The sequence below is a fragment of the Typopeltis vanoorti genome, chromosome 17 (assembly GCF_054136105.1).
Source record: "Typopeltis vanoorti isolate ZY-2024b chromosome 17, IOZ_Tvanoo_1.0, whole genome shotgun sequence".
Classification (NCBI taxonomy): Eukaryota; Metazoa; Arthropoda; class Arachnida; order Uropygi; family Thelyphonidae; genus Typopeltis; species Typopeltis vanoorti.
The window spans coordinates 32,883,476-32,898,481 of NC_143565.1; the positions used below are offsets into that span (position 1 = coordinate 32,883,476).

The 15,006-nt window shown below is 36.6% G+C and overlaps 1 protein-coding gene across 1 annotated transcript in view; it reads left to right on the top strand.

The window, feature by feature from the left end:
• Positions 1 to 15,006, top strand: part of LOC150097276 (BAI1-associated protein 3-like) — a 533,976-nt gene that overhangs the window by 113,902 nt on the left and 405,068 nt on the right. Inside the window, 1 exon segment of the mRNA XM_090407633.1 lies at positions 1,054 to 1,141. Coding sequence (XP_090263759.1) covers positions 1,054 to 1,141 — 88 coding nt within the window.

Sequence of the window (15,006 nt, forward strand, 5' to 3'; positions counted from 1 at the left end):
ATCAATTTCTTGTACACAACACAAAAAACAGTTTTACAAAATAACACAAAAATAGTTTATTTCTTTGTAAAAAAAGTCACCGATTTTCTTTTGCTTCTTGGAAGCTAAACGTTTTTCGAATGCTTCTTCTCGGAGCTGCATTAGCAATAAAATTTTGTGGAATGGTGTATCATTCTGCTTAGCACATTCTATACACATATTAAAACTGTCAACTACCTCTTCATGTTTTACTTTTTTTTCTTCGAGTTCTTCATCATCGTCTTCTAATTCATTCTGTAGTATCATATTTATAATTTCAGCATTTGATTTGATTTTGAATTCACTTTCGGTTCTACCTGTAACCCATTCCGTAACGTCTGTTTGTGAAATTTCAACATCTGAATTTATATTTTTAACCAAATTATGCCATTTTGAATTTCCTCTTTTTGTGTATACTGTATTTGTGATTCATGCCGACAATACAGTTACATACTGTACAGTATAAAAAAGCAAACGTGAACATACAATAAATCAAAATAGGCCTCCAGTATAACGGTACAGTCGACAGTATGAAAAAAATACTGTACTGTAATAATAATAAAATAAATAATAATAGTTAAAATATTAATTATTAAATAAAAATAATAGCACACAAAATAATAATACGCAATAAATAAAACTTTTTTTTCAAACTGCAGTTTGGATTACTGGAGGGTTCGGACTAAAGAGGTTCAGATTAGCGAGATATCACTGTATAAGAATTGCATGTATTAGCATACCTTCCAGGTATGCTAATACATGCAAACATATATGGTACTTTATGAGAAAGGATTAACCACCCTTTTCTAGTAAAAGTCAGATTGAGAATGCCAGATACTGTTAGTCCAATGCGATTGATAGATGAATAGAAAAGAAATTTACTTTTTTTTTTTAGTAAAAGTAAATTTCAAAAAGTAAAAGTAAAAAATTAAATTTTTACTTTTCTAATCCTTGTTAATAAATTTATATAAATGAAAAGGTGATCACATATTTCAGAAACATAAAATGTTTTTTTATTTTTGTTTTTGTTTTCAGATACTTCAAACAGATAGCTCAATCGGCAAGAGCAAGTACCGGAGAAAATATTGACGATTTCTTGGGTTGTGTAAATATTCCTCTTGATGTATGTTTCATTAAATTTATTGAATTTCTCAATTTCCTTGAATCTCATTTCTTTGTAGTGAATTATCATTGATTAAAGTTAAATTAATTTTAATTTAAAGATCAAACAATTAAAATTAATTGTTTGATCTTTAATAGGACAGTGATTAAACATTAAGTATGATGGTCTGCATTATTGAGTGGATAATATCTCTACTTTGTAAAGATAAAAGAAAGGAATTGGTAATATGTTTCCTGAAAAAAAATAGAGGTTGTAGTGTTGGTGAAAACAGGAACTGTTTCAAAGGATGAGGTGTATGGAATGATGGAAAGAACGAGAAATTGGTTCACAGCATTTTGAGCCAAACAGTATATGGATGTTGACTAGCCACTGTCTATGTTCCTGCATGATTAGATGAAAGTGGAGGAATAGTGGTGGCCAGCTCAGTGTGAGCAGCATCTATGGAAATATCTAGAGAAAGACATTAATCAGAATCATAGTATCTATGGGAAAGCAATTAGAGAGAGTCGGTGAGAAAAGGGTCATTAAGTGGATAGCTCTCTTCTGGATACAGTCTAGCATTTTAAGAGAGGTTTTTTGTGCACTTCCAGATGTGAGAGCAATATTCTAAGATTTAGCAGATTTGGGATTTATAAAGTGTTGAGAGTACAGCAGAGGAGAAGTGATGTTTAGAAGAAAATAGATACCCAGCTTTTTTGGAGTCTGAAGAGGTGGATATCATGCATTTATGTCAGGATAAACTAGAAAAACTAGATAAACCCAAGAAAATCAAAAAACTGATTTGATTGTGAGCAGCTGTGAGCAAGAGGGAGGAGTGGTTTCTTTGCATGGAAGGTGGTTGAACCATGGAATGCATTGCCTGATAGAGTGGTGAGAGCGAGAACGGTCAATGAGTTTAAGGAGTGGTATGATAGACTTTGTGTTTCCTAGGAGGGACCTCTCACGATGAGTCTTTTGACTCCGTTGAGGCCTGAATAATAATTTTGAGCCGAACAGTATTTGAGCTGAATAATAATAATAAAGTTCGAGGGAGAGTGAGGCTTAGTGTTGCTTCCAGGGTATAAGGCAGAATTGTGTTTTGGTAGCATTAAAATTCATTAAATTATCTTCACTCCACTTGAGAATTACAAAAGGCCAGTGTTTAAGGTGTTGGCCTTAGAAGATCTTGAAGCTTAAGCCATTGTAGTACTACAAGGTTTTGTGAATCTTCTCTCTTCCTCTGCATGTGTTTATCCCCCTTCTAATGCAAGGTCTGTGGGTTACATTTGATGCAACTTTGTTAGTACAACCCCCAATTGACCTGTTGGCAAGTCTGCCGCTGGAAGGGGGGGGGCACATTTTTTTTTGACGGTAGCAGCATGTGTTAAAGGGGCCGGTTTGCCTGTTCTGAGGGATGAAAACCCGAGTATCCGAGAAGAAAAACCTTATACCTCCAGACCGGCTAACTCACCTTTAGTTGAAAGAGACCAGATAAGGATCCTCACGAGAATTGAACCAAGGTCCTTCCGGCCAAAGGCCTTGGTCTATACCGAATGAGCTATGGAGGCTCTACTACAAGGTTTTATGAATGACAAAGAGAAAGGAGTGGACTGTCATTAGCAAAACTGTGAATAGGTTTGGATGTTAGTGAGGAAAGATCATTGATTTACAGGAGAATATGATTGACCTGATATTAATAGACCAGAAATGGAGTGCAGATCATTCCAAGGAGCTGATATTGATTCGGAACCACAGTTTAGTGATTGCGAATATAAGACTAAAACTGAAACAGAAGTACAAAGGAAAGTTCCAAAAAGCTAGAGACATCTTAAAACTAAATGAAGACAGGCTAAGAACAGCATATCAGAACATATTGGAAACTAAGCTTAAGACCGCAAGTGAAAAACAAAATATAAATTCAACAGCAGAATGACTGACTACAGTACCAAAAAAAGCAGTAGAGGAAGTAATTCCTGAAAGAGAAAAGATCAACAAGAAATGGATAACTCAGGAAACCCTAAAATTGATACAAGAGAAAAGAGAACTGAAACTTAAAAGAGATAATTCAGAGGTAGCAGATGAGTTATACCATCAAAAAAGCAATGAAGTACGGAAAGCAGCAAGATCTGATAAAGCTAAATGGTTGGAGGACCAGTGCAAAGACATTGAACAGTACTATGGAGAACACAAAACTAGTGAGGTCTAGAAAGTTATAAGAAATGTCAATAGGAAGTGGCAAACAAGATCAGTAGCAGTCAAAGATGAAAATGGTAAAGTATTGATGGACAAGACAGAAATCATACATAGATGGACAAGATATTGCAGAGTGAACTATATAAAAATCAACTACAGGGTGTTCGGGATAAATTTGACATATTTATAATTAATTATATTTTTCCGTAAGTTACATGTATTAACACACACTTCTCTTCATTTAAAAGTTTGGACCCTTCTTCATTCACATACAAGATGTCAGAAAGGATGGATAGCTGGAACCCACCTGAATCATGGAAGAGAATAACTTGTATCATGATGATTCGTGCCCGCCATCAAAATAAGGATATTACGACTGCTGCCCAATGCTCCCTGAATACAGTAAAAACAATCAGGCATGAACTAGAGACTTGCAATGGTGACTATGAGGATGTAGCAAGAAGAAAGATCCCTAGCAGACGATCTGATTGCATTCGTACAGCAGAATTCCTCGCAAATCTGCAGGAACAGGTGTTGAAGAACCCTGGCATTGGAATTCGGGCTTTGTTCGTGGAGTTGCTAACTGTAGTCAAGCCCTGGATAACAAGGGTAGCCAATGGTAGGCCGTATGTATGGCAGCAGGATTCGGCCCCTTGCCACACCTCTGGGAAAAGTCAAAAATGGTTGTCTGAAAATTTCTACGACTTCACCAGTCCAAATGTTTGGCCTCCAAACTCCCCAGACCTTAACCCCATGGATTATTTTGTATGGGGCGCAGTTGAAAAAGACACCAATCGCACTTCCAGTAATACAAAAGCCCAGTTAATGGATAAAATTAAAACAGTTTTTGCGGCCCTTCCCAGGGAGACTGTAGCATCAGCTTGTTCGAGGTTCCGAAGCAGAATTGAAGCTGTGATCGATGCTAATGGTGGTTATTTTGAGTAAATCTTGTTGATAGTATTGTAATTAACTCTGCCTGTAATGTTTTTTTGTCAATTCATTAAATTTAATAGATACAAAGAAGATTTTCTTTTTCCTTACGAAACTGTCAAATTTATCCCGAACACCCTGTAAATGATACTGCAACAGAAGTAATCAAAGTACTAAAAGCAATCTCTCCACCAGCAGAGATCTTTGAAAATGACATCTTAGAAGAGGAGGTGAATAAGGCTCTAAAACATCTCAAGAACAACAAGAGTCCTGGAAATGACAACATAATAGGCGAGATGCTAAAATATGGGGGAGAATCGGCTGTAAAAGAAATACATCAGCTATGTAATGAAATATGGAGATCAGGATATGCCCCCGAAGAGTGGAAAAAATCGGTCTTGGTTGTTCATAAGAAAGGCAGTGCTTTAGAATGCACCAATTACAGAACTATTGCATTAATGAGTCATCTTGGCAAAAGTGCTGATGAAAATACTAACAGAACACCTGAAGGGGCATATGGAGGCACATCTTCCGGATGAGCAAGCTGGATTTTGACAAGATCGAAGTACAGTGCAACAAATACTTGCACTAAGACTAATAGCAGAGAAAGCTCGAAGAAAGAACAAAATGATATATTGCTGTTTCGTGGACTTCCAAAAAGCATTTGATAATATTGACCAAAATATAACATGGGCTGTCTTGGAATCCTATGGTGTGGACAATAAACTGATCCGCCTGCTGAAAGATATAAACAGCCAAGCACAAGCAAAAATCAGGATAGCAGGTGAGACTGGAGATTGGTTTGCCACTAGTCAAGGCACAAGACAAGGGGACCCAATATCACCAATCATCTTCATCACACATCTGGGAAGAACACTAGATAAGATTAAAGAAGAAGATGGAGGCATTTCAATAAATGGCATGAGAATAAACTACCTCTGCTTTGCAGATGACATCGTCCTGATTGAAGAAGACCCAGCAAGGCTGGAACAAACATTGCAAACACTATACACAGAAGGAAAAAGTTATGGACTAAATGTCAACTTTGAAAATACTAAAACAATGATATTCGGACAACAGGCATTACTAAACAGAGTTACGATAGACAGACTTCAGCTGGAAAATGTGGAAAACACTTCACATATCTTGGATGCCACATGACGCATGACTTGGATCCCAAAAAAGAGATAAAAATTAGAATAGCCAGAGCAGCTATTTTAAAAGTCATGGACAAAATATGGAAGAGCCGAGCTATAAAGATGCAAACTAAACTGCGCGTTGTAGAAACCTGTATCCTCAGCAGCATGCTCTATGGATGCGAGGCCTGGGTGAATCTGAAAGGAGGATATTGGCATTTGAGAGTAAGTGCTATAGAAAGATCTTGAGAATAAGCTGGATACAGAAAGTGAACAATGAGGAAATCTACAGGTGAATACAACCAAAAGAAAACCTGATCCAGAAAATAATCAAAAGGAAACTACATCTATTTGGCCATATATGTAGAATGAATGATGAGAGAAAAGTAAAAGCATTGCTGTTTGGAATTATTGAAGGCAAGAACAAAAGAGGAAGACCAAACAGAGAATGGGGCGATGACATCGTCAAATGGTTTGGAAACTCTATACACAAACTGAGTCATCTTGCACAAAATAGAATGCAATGGAAGAATCATATCAAGATGGCAGCAGACACCTACAGGTATTGGACCCATGGTTGTTGATAATAATGAATATAATTTGGAGATTTATCTATAAAAATAAATAATAATATAAATAATTCGCATAGCTAGCTTATTTCTTAGATAACTAATGCAATGCTATCTGCTTCAAGTATCAATGAAGTGCCTTGTTTATGAACTTGAGAGGGCTATGGTCTAGGTGGATGTCCATGCCAGAACTCTGGACCTGAGGAGCATGCTATCACTTTTGCTCATTGGTTTTGTTTTTAAAAATAATAATAATTGTACACTAATCCAATTATTGGAAATAGTATCGCTTAACACTCCTTTTCATCATTATTATTATAATTATGTGACACCTCAAAGGAGTCCAAAGACTCATCAAAGGAGGAAACCTACTCTACAAATCTCCATCTCCACCAATGGCATATACTGCCCACCACCACTACCATCACAGTTAGTAGTTTTTGTCTGTGTTCTCAAGGCCAATTTGACTGTATGCAAGATGAAAAAGCCAAGTTTCCAGGAGAAAAGCCCTGTTACCCACATATGCGATCGACTAACTCATCTTCAATTGAAAAAAAACATAAAGATTCCTCTTGTCATGATGAGAATTTTTCCAATGAAAAATTAATTCAAATTATTAATTGGAAGTTTTTGTTATTATTCTTGCCAGGATTTGTTCCTTCTGTCATTTATGCTTGTGCTATCAATCTTGAGTCAAAGTTTTGGTTACTCAACTGCAGTAAAACTAAGATATGATTAGGACTGTGCTGCTGTATCACATACTATGTCACATCTGCAGTGTGATTCTTATGTAATTTATTATTATTATTATTATTATTATTATTATTATTATTATTATTATCACGAGCAACTCCAGGGAGTCATTAGACTCATCGAGGGAGGCCCCAAATCATATTCATCACAACTATTTGACATTCATACAGTATCTATCATACCTTGCCTTAAACTCATTCACTGTCACAGCATCCACCACAGACTCAGGGAGCGCATTCCACTCATTCACTACTCTAAAAGTAAAGAACCCAGCTCTAACACCTTTACTAACCACACTTTTGCCCAGTTTCCATGGATGTCCCCTAGTCCTCCCACAACCAGCCCTGTTCTCAAAAATATGCTTCTATATTGTTTCATTATTTAAAGGAATGTTGTTCTTAAGATATTCATGAAGTGATTTTCAAAAGTTTTATCGTAAAAAAATATAGTTTTCATTTTTGTGTGTGTAATCTGATTTTTAAAATGATTGAAGGCTAGAATACATTTCGCTCCTTTTCTTCCATCTGATAATAGTTCTCCCTTCTCAGTAACACTTATATAAACACTATTTTTGTTGAGAAATATGAGATATAATCCAAAGTTTCTGGATTGTATTTTATTTTCTCTCATTATTATTGTTATTATGACATGAGTATTTCCATGTAGTGCGAAGACTCATCATAGAATTCCCACACTAACTATTAGTCACACAATGAATATCATATTAAACTCATTCACTAACAGTCCACTTACACCTACCTCTAGCAACCCATTCCACTGATTCATTACTCTCCAAGCAAAATATCTAGTCCTTATGCTCTTGCTAACCACACCCTAATAAAACTTTCAGGGATGACCTTTAGTTATTCTCTCTCTCTATCTCATCTAGTCACATATTGAAATATATCTTTAGCATTATTCTCTAAATCTCTTTAGCAACTGGTTATTATGAAAATGGGATCTGTATGGGGGACAGCATGGTTTTGTGAAAGGTAGATCATGCCTCAGTAACTTGCTCACGTTTTATAACACAGTGACGTCTGAACTGGATAAGGGTAATGGGTTTACAGTGATTCTACCAGACCTTGCTAAGGCCTTTGACAGGATACCACATGGAATTCTAATCAGTAAACTGCAGCATATGGAGATGGATATAGGGTTGGTGAGATGGATAGGAGGATGGCTGATGGAGAGATATTGGAGAGTGGTTTATTCAGCAGTAGAGTCCAAAAGACGGCCTGTGACTAGTGGTGTGCTGCTGGGTTCTGTTCTTGGACCACTACTGTTCAATTTGTTCATTAACGATATAGGAAAGGATCTGAGAGGAAGTGTTCATTTGTTTGCTGATGATGCAAACTTGGGTAGAGCAATAGTGAGTGCACAGGATGTCAAAATTTTGCAGGATGATTTGGATAGTTTGGAGGACTGTGCTAAGGAGAATGGATGTCAATTTAATGTAGCAAAATGTAAGGTTATACATTTTGGGGTGAAAAGATTATCAACAGTATATCGCATTGGTGGAACTGTACTTCAGGAGATTGACGAGGCCAGGGATTTGGGAGTGTTGGTGGATAGGGAGTTGAATTTTAGAGGACACATCGCAAAAATGGCTAAATCAGTCCATTAAATCACTTGGTTGCTGAAAATATACTTTAACAAGCAGAGACAAACAGGTTATTGTTCCTCTGTATCGAGCCTTGATAAGACCCCATCTAGGCTACTGTGTCCAGATATGGGTGCCAGGATTTCTTCTGGATGGGGGAGGAGGTGGAGAGGATCCAGAGACGAGTGACCAAGATGATGGCAGGTCTATGGAATGAACCTTATGAGAATAGGTTGAAGATTTGTGGGTTGCAGAAATTGGTTGATAGACAGAAAAGGGGTGATATGATTGAGACATTCAAATTACTGAAGGGTTTCTATAAGATTAATTCAGAAGATATTTTTTAGAATGGGACTGGTGATGGGAGGACTAAGGGCCATACATGGAAGCCAGGCAAGAGTGTGGTTAGCAAGGGTGTTAGAGCTAGGTTTTTTACTTGGAGAGTGGTGAATGAGTGGAATAAGCTGCTAGAATCTGTTATGGGTGCCATGACTGTAAATGAGTTCAAGGCGAAGTGTGATAGATACTGTGTGAATGTCGAATAGTTGTTCTTGACATGATGTTAGGGCCTCCCTCGATGAGTCTTTGGACTTCTTGGAGTTGCCCATTCTAATAATAATTATATCCCCTCTTTTTGGCTTTTCAGCTGAACTTTTATAACTTACATACTTTCATTATAGTTGTTCCATAATAGTTGCTCACTTCTGAATCTTCTCTGCCACTTCTGCATCCCTAAGAAATCCAGATAATCAAATCTGCTAACAGTAGTCTTTTAATGCATTGATAGAATCTCCAGGTGTTGTCATATCATAGGCACATATGTTTGTGATTGTCTTTAGGTTGGAGATTAATGTCATTGCTTGGTGTGAGACCACTGATCTGCTTATTGGAGATCTCAAGTGGCTTGAAATCATTATATGCTTGTCTCTAGAGCATAACAGAGTTTCTGGATAATGTAAAAAAATAAATACAAAAATACAAAAAAAATATCCAACTCATTATTTAACATATTGGTTTACAATACAAGATTTTGTTGGTGGGAGTCTCTCTCTCTCTCTCTCTCTCTCTCTCTCTCTCTCTTTCTCTCTCTCTCACACACACACACACACACACACACACACACACACACACACACACACACACACACACACACACACACACAAAATTTAGTCCTCATATCATTACTAACCACACTCTTGCACACAACCTTCAGGGGGTGACTCCCTACATGTCATGTTTTGAAAAATTTCCTTTACATCAGGTTTTATAGAACCCATTACTATCTTATGTTTCTGTCAAGTCTCCATAGCAGACTTTGCAGATGTCTTCAATCTGTTCTTATAGGAAGCACTCCAAAGACTGTCATATTTTGGTCATCACTAACTTTTGGATCCTTTCCACCATCTCCTCATCCCCAAGAAAGCCATTTGACAAGAGTGATGTATTGTCAAAAGCAGCAGTATCAGACTTTATAAAGAGGGATAATACCCTCCCTATCTTTACTTGTCAATATGTTTTTAACATCCAAGTAATCCTCTGAGCTATTATGACCAGTTTTGCAATATGCTAAACCCCACCATCATTCCAAAATTTCTATTCTCCTCATTAGTTTCCTGCAGTCCATTTCCATCAGTATAATGCACTAACATATAATCTCTTCACCCCAATGTACATAACATTAAATTTTTGCCACATTAAATTAATAAATGTTATCCTCCCACACTATCCTGGCCGTTTAAATCATCCAGCAGATGGCATAATCTTGATTAATTATAACTTTCTGCAGTTTTGTATCATCATCGACTAGATATTCCTCTCAGTATATCATTAATATACAAAATCTATAGCAATGGCCTGATACAGCACTCTGCCACACTCCACTGGTCAACCAAATTTTTCCTGGATTCTACTCAACCATATACTACTCTGATATCTGTCTGTCAGCCATTCTCTTATCCATGCCACCTGCTTCAGAGTAGTATATGGTTGAGTAGAATCCAGGAAAAATTTGGTTGACCAGTGGAGTATGGCAGAGTGCGGTATCAGGCCATTGCTGTAGATTTTGTACATTAATGATATACTGAGGGGAATATCTAGTTGATGATGATACAAAACTGCAGAAAGATATAGTTAATCAATATTATGCCATCTGCTGGATGATTTAAACAGTAAGGATAGTGTGGGAGGATACCAATTATTAATTTAATGTGGCAAAAATTTAATATTACAATAAGTTTAATTAATGAGTAAGAGTAAGTAGTTTCTGAATTGGTCAGTTTGACCTGTCTATCAACTTTGTAAACTGCAGCTTTGCATTGTGGTGTAACCATTTCCTTTATCCAACTTGAATGTTATGGTATAAAAGAAAGTTAGTAGTTACTAAGGTGGGATTAGTGGTAAAACTTATACTTTGGCTGTTCATAAGAGCATTTTTGAACAGCCAAATTTGGCTGTTCAAAAATTGCAGTGTAGACTAATTATTAATTCCAATAAATTTCTTTAATAATTCTAACAGTTTGACAGAGTCAAATTGCCATCATCATCAGGAAACAGTGTACAACTGATATTTCGCATGCAGGCACTACATTGAAAGTGAGACTGACACATGACAACCAAAGATGAGTCTCAAATTTGGGAAACACTCATCCTCTGAACTTCAGCCCACCAGACAAGAACACCCATTCTAGCCCAATAGGGACACTATTAAAATTTAAACTTACCTTTGGTTGCCATGATTCAGCCTCATGCCTGCACGAACGTTCCATTATGTACTTTTTTCCCTGACTCATGCACAACCTCAAAGGGCGACATATTATTCTCTCCCTACATGTTATGTATCAAAAGATTTCCTTTACATCAGTCTTTATAGAACTCCATACTACCTTATGTTTTTATCCTGTCCCCTTTTTCCATCTATTAGCCAGACTTTGACCCACATGTTTTCATATGGGTTGTAATTTTTTGACAAATCAAACTTACCAGTTCAGAAACTGCTTACTCTTACTCATTAATTAAACTTATTGTAATTAATAATTAGTCTTGTTTGTGAAATATTGTTATAAGGCCTTTCTAAAAGCAATGCTCTCCTTATAGAATATCATATTTCTTTGTATTCCTATCCACCCATTCCTTAATTTTGTCTGTAACTGCCTTCTCAATACCATACCAACTACTCTTGCGATACTAATTGATCTGTAAGTTGCTACGTCTACTTGCAAAAGAACTCTTGACACCTCTTCTATATAGTAAGCTATCTTACTTCCAGGAGATGGGGGGGAGGGTAGAGGTACCTTCTTTGATAACTTATCTTCAAGAATAGTTCTACTATTCTCAAGGGGCTTTGCCAGAACTCTGAGATGTATATCAAACACATCGGTTAGAGATATTGCCAACGCTTTTACATAATCTCCTAACACATAGGCCAATATCTCATCTATTCCCAGAGCTATATTCAAACTGATATTCTAAAATATGCTAAGCACCTTCTCTTTTACATCAAGCATCTGAATGATACATCTCTTCAGAATGATCTGTCAGTAACTGAATTATTTCATTTGTTTCTAATATTAGTACTCCTTAAAGTTATTATTCCATTATCATTCTTTCTCTTACTCACTATGTAAGAGAAAGAAAACACTCTGGAATTTTCTTTGGCCTGTTTATTTAATTTTCTCTCATAATTTGATTTTGCTTATCTTACTAGGAATCACTTTTCTTTCTTGCTTGTGCTTGGTATTGCTGATAAGCATGCTGATAATCTTTTCCTTTTTCCTTCACATCATTTTGTTTTTTTTGCTGTTTCTGTTTAATCATGCTAAGCTTCCATTTAATTCCCACATGATTTATCTCCATGATGCTGAGTATGCAATCTGATTCTGCTTACTTAGAATGCTCTCTGACAATTTCTAATGCACTACTGACATTCTTCCCACCTTCCCTTTCAGTTTCTTGATTTTTTTTTATGCTATGGCTCTATTCTAAGCTCTTTCTAAGTAAAACAGCCATATGTTTAGTAACTTTCCATTACAAGATTGATCTGTAAGTCATCTGTGGGTCATCTCCCCATTCATAGCTCCGAAAATGTATCCTAACTAGCAACCTTAGGATACATTTTCGGATACATTTTCTTGTGGTGTTAACTATCCAGGCTATATAATTGGTTCCAATTCTGCTATCATCAGTATTACGACTCAGTATAACTATATTATCTTCTGTCAAACTAAGTCTCTCACTAATGCTGATAATTTTTTGATAGGTCAAGCTGACCAATGCAGAAATTGCTCACTCTTACTCTAGATGCTCCTGGCATTCATGTGCACGAATTGCAATATCCCCTTGGGCCAACAGTTACACTTGCATATTATAATGACTGACAGTTTCAAATTCAAGACTGCATAAACTGCATTCAACATCACTTGATCGTTCCATTCTCAGACCCATTCATTCCAGAGATGGAGATATCTGAAGTTCTAGTTTGCCTTTTTTTTTGTGCTTCCAGTCTTTAGCTGAACAACACATTTTCAATACACCTGCATCTGCAATGTAAGTGTATGGAATTGCATTCGAATGATTTTTACAAAATCATTCGAATGCAATCCATCAGTCATAAATTTTTTTCGTTTATCAAAATCACTCAAAACTTCTACAAACTGCACGCCATTTCTCCTGCATACTCTTCTCATTAACACATTTGCACTCATGGCCTTTTTCCCAAATTCACTTCTGTCATGCTATAGCAGCAGACTCAGAGTCATTACTCTTTTTCTTCTTTGTGCTTCTTCTAGTTATTCTTTCATATCTTTTCTCATTCCATACTTTCTAATTCATTCATACCTGTCAAAACAATCTATTTCACTTTCCCATCTTTGTGCTTTAATAGCTTTGCTAACATCCTTGATATTGTACTCATATTATTATTATTATTATTATTATTATTATTAAGAGACACCTCCAGGGAGTTAGAGAATCATCAAGGGAGGCCACATACTACACACATCAGCTATCATATTTATTCTTGAATTCATTCACACTGCTTGCACTCACACCATCCAGTTGCAATCCATTCCAATTACATACTACCCTCTGAGAGAAAAATCTAGCCCTCACTCTTCTTGACTACGTTCATTCTCAGCTTCCAAGGATGCTCTCTTGTTCTTTCCCCACCCTCCATTAATTGAAAAATTCCATCAGTTAAAATCCTGTATGATCCTTTCAGAAGTTTGTAAGTCTCAATCATATCACCCCCTCTTTCTCCTGTTTGTTAGTGTCTGCAGTCTACAAATTCTCAATCTGTCTTCATAATCAGTATTCCATAATCCTGATATCATTTTTAACTCTTTTCTCATTCCATACTTTCTAATTCATCATACCTGTCAAAACAATCTATTTCACTTTCCCATCTTTGTGCTTTAATAGCTTTGCTAACATCCTTGATATTGTACTCATATTATTATTATTATTATTATTATTAAGAGACACCTCCAGGGAGTTAGAGAATCATCAAGGGAGGCCACATACTACACACATCAGCTATCATATTTATTCTTGAATTCATTCACACTGCTTGCACTCACACCATCCAGTTGCAATCCATTCCAATTACATACTACCATCTGAGAGAAAAATCTAGCCCTCACTCTTCTTGACTACATTCATTCTCAGCTTCCAAGGATGCTCTCTTGTTCTTTCCCCACCCTCCATTAATTGAAAAATTCCATCAGTTAAAATCCTGTATGATCCTTTCAGAAGTTTGTAAGTCTCAATCATATCACCCCCTCTTTCTCCTGTTTGTTAGTGTCTGCAGTCTACAAATTCTCAATCTGTCTTCATAATCAGTATTCCATAATCCTGATATCATTTTTAACTCTCCTTTGTACTCTCTCCAATATCAGAATCACAATGGAAACCAGGAGATCAGACCTGCACACAATAGTCCAAGTGAGGCCTTATCAAGGCCTTGTAAAGAGGCAAAATAACGTCCTTATCTTTACATGAACATTCATTTCAGCATTGCAATTATCATTTGAGTTGTATTTGCAATCTTTGCCACATGACCCCTGAACTTCAACTTCCTATCTATTAACACCCCAAGAGCCCTAGCTTCATCAGTTTCTTCTAGACTAATCCCCAATATGACATTGGATATCTAATCATGCAAAAGTGAATGACTTTACATTTACTCATGTTGAACTGATATCCATTTTCCTATGCCCACAGTTCCAGCCTATTCAAATCATTCTGTAAGTACTTCATATCAGCAGCATTCCTGATTACCCTATCTATCTTTGCATCATCAGTAAATAACTGATGATGCAAAGCATCCATGTATGTTGCTTGTCGAATCCCTCCCAATATCATTAATGTACAGATTGAATAACAGTGGACCATGTGGTACACCACTTGTTATTTTATTTTGTTTTATTTTTTAATCTTTGTACTGGTTATGGGCAGTACTACCCTTACATCACGTCCAGACTTGATATAGGCCTAAGCCTTTGCAAGTGTTTTACCCTATGCCTGTTTGAGTTATCATTGTAGTCATTCTCTGGTGGCAACGCCATGCCACCTGTGTGCCCTGTAGGTCCCTCAAGGAAAGAACTTTTATATCCTTTTCCATAAGCCCAAGCTGTTTTGAGTCCTTATAACCATCTGCATTCCATACGCCATGTAAAGAGATGGTGGCGCTGGTAATATTGTATAACC